The sequence below is a fragment of the Leptonychotes weddellii genome, unplaced genomic scaffold (assembly GCF_054177405.1).
Source record: "Leptonychotes weddellii isolate Sample4059 unplaced genomic scaffold, ASM5417740v2 HiC_scaffold_7687, whole genome shotgun sequence".
Lineage (NCBI taxonomy): Eukaryota > Metazoa > Chordata > Mammalia > Carnivora > Phocidae > Leptonychotes > Leptonychotes weddellii.
In genome coordinates, this window is record NW_028047036.1 from 3,896 (window position 1) to 9,266 (window position 5,371).

Consider the following 5,371-nt stretch of genomic DNA (forward strand, 5'->3'; position numbering starts at 1 on the left):
AAAATACCATCCATTATTTCGACTTGTTAATTTGGTAATGCTTTGGCTGGTAGATTCTTCCATTTCATTGATGATGTTAGTGTATCACTATTTAAATTGTTGAAAGTTTATTTTAAAGTATCTTATTCTTTTTTTTTTTACTTGTTTAGTAAATCAGGTTAGTTGGTTTATCTCAAAAGAGGTTCACTAGAAAATTGATATGAATTGATATGTAATGATCATAAATGTCAATCAGTAAATGTTGAGAAAGACTAGTAATAAACTCACTGATTCACTAAAGACAAAGCCAAATGCATTGTTCTCCCCACACCTCCTCTCCCAGGGTAGTCACCAGTTTTTGCCATTTGGTATAATTTTTTGCTAATCTCTTAAATTAGGATCCTCCCACTTAGTCATCTGTTTAAGTGGTTATCTGACATTGTGAGAGAGGTGTAGTATGTTAAATCTGAGTAGAGAATGTCTGACATTTTCTTTGATGCTTTATTTTTTTAATAAAATAAAGAATAAAGATTAAAGAATAAAGATTAAAAACTGATCTAGGAGTTGGAAGATATCTGAGTTCTCGTTCTTAGTTGTCACTGGGAAAACTGCTTAAATTTCTTAAGACTTAAGTTTTGGGGCGCCTGGGTGGCTCAGTCGGTTAAGTCAAGTCATGATCCTCGGGTCCTGGGATCGAGCCGCAGGTCGGGCTCCCTGCTCAGCGGGGAGTCTGCTTCTCCCTCTCCCCCTGCCCCTCCCCTTCCCCCATTTTGGCTCTCTCTCAGATAAATAAATAAAATCTTTAAAAAAAAGACTTGAGTTTCTTTATCTGAAATGAAGAGATTGATTAGATGAAGCATCAGGAGTTTCTTTTTTCTGTTTGTTTTGTTTTTGATTTTTTTTTTTTTTTTATTCATTTGAGACAGAAAGATAGAGAGCATGAGCAGGGGGAGGTGCAGAGGCAGAGGGAGAAGTAGGCTCTCTGCTGAGCAGGGAGCCGGATGTGGGTCTCGATCCCAGGACTCTGGGATCATGACCTGAGCCGAAGGCAGAGGCTTAACCATCTGAGCCACCCAGGTGCCCTGCATCAGACGTTTCAAATTGGTAGTCTAAGGGCCAAAGCAGATACAATTTATGTGGACAACTCAGTCCAGCATAACTGTTTACATTTTGTGTCTTTATGTGTGATGTTCTTTTTCCTATTGGTTACAGTCTCCACGACTTCCTGCTCCTTGACATCGTGTTCCTTACATGTTTACATAATCCCTTTGGCCCTTGTAGGCATTCAGCTTGCAACCCTTGGACTAGATGTCACTCCTAATTTTCAAAAAATTCTTGATATTTTCTGTGCTATGACAGCAACTAACAACACTTAGTCACCATTCAAGCATGTTATTAAAGACGCTGAACTGATTGAGCCACCCAGGCCTCCCTATACAGTACATATTTTAATATTAGCTCCATTAGAAAGCCAGTTGTTTACTCTTTAGTGGCAACTATTAAAAATTTTTTAAATGCAGTTTTTATTATATGTAGAAACCCAACAATTTTTATAGAACGATTGTATTTATGAGTTAGTGAGAATAATAAGATTCAGAAGTTCAGCATAACAAAGTTGGCTAAATAGGATTTTTGTATTAAAAACATTGGAGGAAAGGTATACCAAAGCATAAGTAAAATTAACAAAGAATCACATGATAGTTCTGGAATTACAGCTATCCCAAGGTTGAGTGTTGAATTTGAATATGCATTAATAATTCCAAGTTAAGAAAAATTCAATCTCTTGACAAAGCTCTGCTTTTGGAGAGATGGAGAATTCAGTTGTTAAAATCTCGCGACTTTTATATATTAAGCAGTATCTTGGAACATCTTTATTGAAGCAGCTCTAAAGCATTTGAAATATTCACCAAGTCATCTCTAGCCTGGAGACTTCCAACTGTGTACCTGTCAAATTCCAAACACGTCCCAAGCTCTGCTTACTATTTAACAAACACTGTCGTGTCTCTGCTGGGTGGCCATCTGAGCTAGGTGCTCTGGACTTAAGCACTTTCCTTACGTCAGCTCACTTTAGAGTCTAACGGGGTTAGACAAAGAACTGTGGAAATGAGCAGTGCAGGAGATAAGCCCTCAAGTTCAAATCAGTGTGGGCTTAACTAAATGAGGGCCTTTTTATCTACCTTCCTTTTGGTAATTGCTATAAATAAAAATTTAGATTTTTATAATTGCATGTGAAATAGCATATTGATTTAGGTTTTTCAGAAAAGGAACTAAAATTAGTGTTCAGTACACTTCACTGCTCAGTTCTCTGAAGGGAAGATTCCTTATATTTATATGGAAAGCCATTTTTATTACATTTTGTTTTAACATAAGTAAGGTTTCTATTTCTGTTTCAGAACAACAGTTAAAACAACCGCGGAGAAGAAAAATCACCTAGGTAAATTACTTGTTTCAGTGAGAAACCAGTACTCGATACTTACTTTGCTTTTATCCTTTTTTTTTTTTTTTTTTGGTTAGGGGTGAAAGCATGTCTACAGAGAAAAGCATGTGAACAGGAAGAAAAATACGAGATCCCTGAAGGTCCACGGCAAAGCAGGCTCAACAAGGAACAGCTGGTATTTGTCTTTGGATACTACTGTCATTGGGCTTATTATAACTTAATAGTATCACCATCAGGAAAACTTCTCTTGCCCTTTCGACAAGTACAGGTGACTGATTAAAATTTTAATTGTGCTTGTTTCAAGCACTTGATTCTGAGAGATGATCACAATGAGCAGTAAAACCCAGAAGGTGATAATTTCATGCTGTTAATGGACTGTTGGCATCTTGAACATTCCCATAAACCTTTCAGAATCTGAGGTAAGTCTCAGATCAGAGAGTAACTTGAAAGAAGACTTACGGCTGCTGCTTGGATTTAGTTCCCATATGTCTTTATTGCCACATATTGCAGTTTTAATGGGTAATATTCCATTATCCTCTGTGCGTGTATATATATATATATATATATATATATATAGGAAATGACAAAGAAAAATTTGCATAGAAGGCAGTTGTGGAACTTTTTTTTCCATAAAGCACAAAGAGGTGTATTTCGTGGCTAGCTGGATGCCTAGCCATGGCTTCATAATGTATTGTATGTGTTGTGTTGTATGTGTCTAGAACCCTGGAGGCCACATTCTCACCGGGGCTGTCCTCGAGAGCGGAGATTGGTCACATAGAGAGACCTGAGTAAGGATGGACAGAACTGGGTCAAGATCCACAGAAATGATGTTACTTGTATAATTTTATTAAGTGTAGCCTGGGTATCCCTGAAGCACTGTTCAGATACCCTAGGAGTTCTTGGGGCTTTAAGTCCCACCAAATGTGAATAACATTCTGATAAAGGAAGTTTGACGAGAAATTTCTGTTTGCTTTTTTAAAAATATGTGTGTGTGTGTATCAGAAACATCCACACACAGCACACCCTAACACCTAAAATCTGAGGAGAGTGAAGTTCCTGAGATGATGGCTGAGTTTTAGGAGAAAGATTGCAACTAGGAAGCCTATAAATATCGAAGTACTTTCCTTGACCCAAATAATGCACTTGAAATACGGTTTATCCCAGCACTTCATTTAAGCAGCCTCTTAACAGCTCATGACTACTTATTTTTATTTTCCTCATTCATATGCAGTGTTTTTAAATGTTTTGATCTGCTTTTAACAAGCCTTTTCTTGTTATTTCAGTTGCCAAAGCTGTTTGATGGATGCTACTTCTATTTTGGGGGAACCTTCAAACACCATCCAAAGGACAACCTTATTAAGCTTGTCGCTGCAGCAGGGGGCCAGGTCCTTAGTAGAAAGCCCAAGCCAGACAGTGACGTGACTCAGACCATCAATACAGTTGCGTACCACGCGAGACCTGATTCCGATCAGCGCTTCTGCACACAGTATATCATCTACGAAGATTTGTCTAATCATCGCCCAGAGAGGGTTCGGCAGGGCAAAGTCTGGATGGCTCCTTCCAGCTGGTTTATTGATTGTGTGATGTCCTTTGAGTTGCTCCCTCTTGACAGCTGAATATTGCACCAGATGTACGTTTCAAATTGAACTCACACGGTGTGAGAGCCCAGCCGTTGCACTGTTTTGATCATTCACATTTTTATAATAGGTAGACTCGTTCATACATAGGTTTTCCTTGAATTAAAAAACAAAACAAAACTTAGGCCAGACTTAGAATTCATTCTGTGTTTACCATTTAGAAGCTGAAATTGCTTTGAAGGATTTTTCTTTTTAAAACTGGTGTATGTTTTGATTCATCATGTCTTTTTATTCAAATTATCAGCTATCAAAGATTAATGAGAGAGTACCAGAACTATTGGTTAAATATACAAGCAGTATCGTTACTCTCTCAGCCTTTTAATGTTCTTTGATGAAAGTAAACCACACTTGCCACCAGCAAAAATACTTCCCATCCTTAGTAAACAAAGAATATTGTCAAATAATTGATTCTGGCTTTATTGTAATAGAGTACCTGGTCTGAATGTACCACCATAGGTTTAAATTCTTCTGTCTACAATTCTCTTCATCTTACATTGTGTTTAGTTTTTTATAATTTACGTGGATGTCAGTTCCTACGTTTTTATCTCTTCTTTTTATCTTACGTATTCATCAAGAAATCATGATTTAAACCATAGCATTTTTCTTCGGTGGTGAAAATCAACATTGGACTCATGGTACATATTTTATTGTATATATTTGCTTATTGTTAGCTATCAGTTTGTGACTGTGTTTATCTACAGTATATGTACATATACATAGAGCATTTTCTCTAACAAATTTTAGTATCAGTATTCCTTAGAAGGTCTCACCAGATTAGTAAGTTGTCAATCAGATGTTAATTAAATTAGGGGCTAGTCCTTTTTCCTGTAGACCTCGCTACATATTGCTGAAATAATTGTTTTTGAAGGTCTTAATTTCTTCTTTTGTGAAGTTTTTTATTTTTCCATTTTTAGATTGCTGTGGAGGCAGAAGTTGGGGATTATCTGATTAGAACAGATTTTGTCCAGGTGGTACAAAAGGCCATCACAATAAGTCTAAAGGCAGGAGTGGGAAGGGCTGTCTCCCAATACAAGACCACAGAGAGGAGACAGGATGCCGCCTGAGCCTGGGGAGTCCTGGGGAGGTTACTCTGATTGGAGTGTTCTTGTTTGTTAATGAATTGACAAGGTAAATTAGATCATTTAAAAATATTTGTAAGAAGAATTCTTTAATAAGTCTTCCTAGAAACTGAGCATACTTCTATGAAAGACATGGGAAGGGAGACACTGCGGGACCTGCCAGGTTTGGTCTCTGACGGGCTGGAGATTTGTGAAGCACTGGATGGGAATACTGAGTCTGAAGTGAATGAACATTAGTA

The 5,371-nt window shown here is 37.5% G+C and overlaps 1 protein-coding gene across 1 annotated transcript; it reads left to right on the forward strand.

Moving 5' to 3' along the window:
- Positions 1-2,426: 2,426 nt before the first annotated feature.
- On the forward strand, positions 2,427-5,365 carry LOC145719845 (BRCA1-associated RING domain protein 1-like; the record flags this gene model as incomplete). The annotated part of the gene is made up of 2 exons (XM_081811442.1): positions 2,427-2,591; positions 3,700-5,365. Coding segments are annotated over 2 exons (498 nt in total), but the record flags the coding sequence as incomplete, so codon positions are not given.
- Positions 5,366-5,371: the final 6 nt, after the last annotated feature.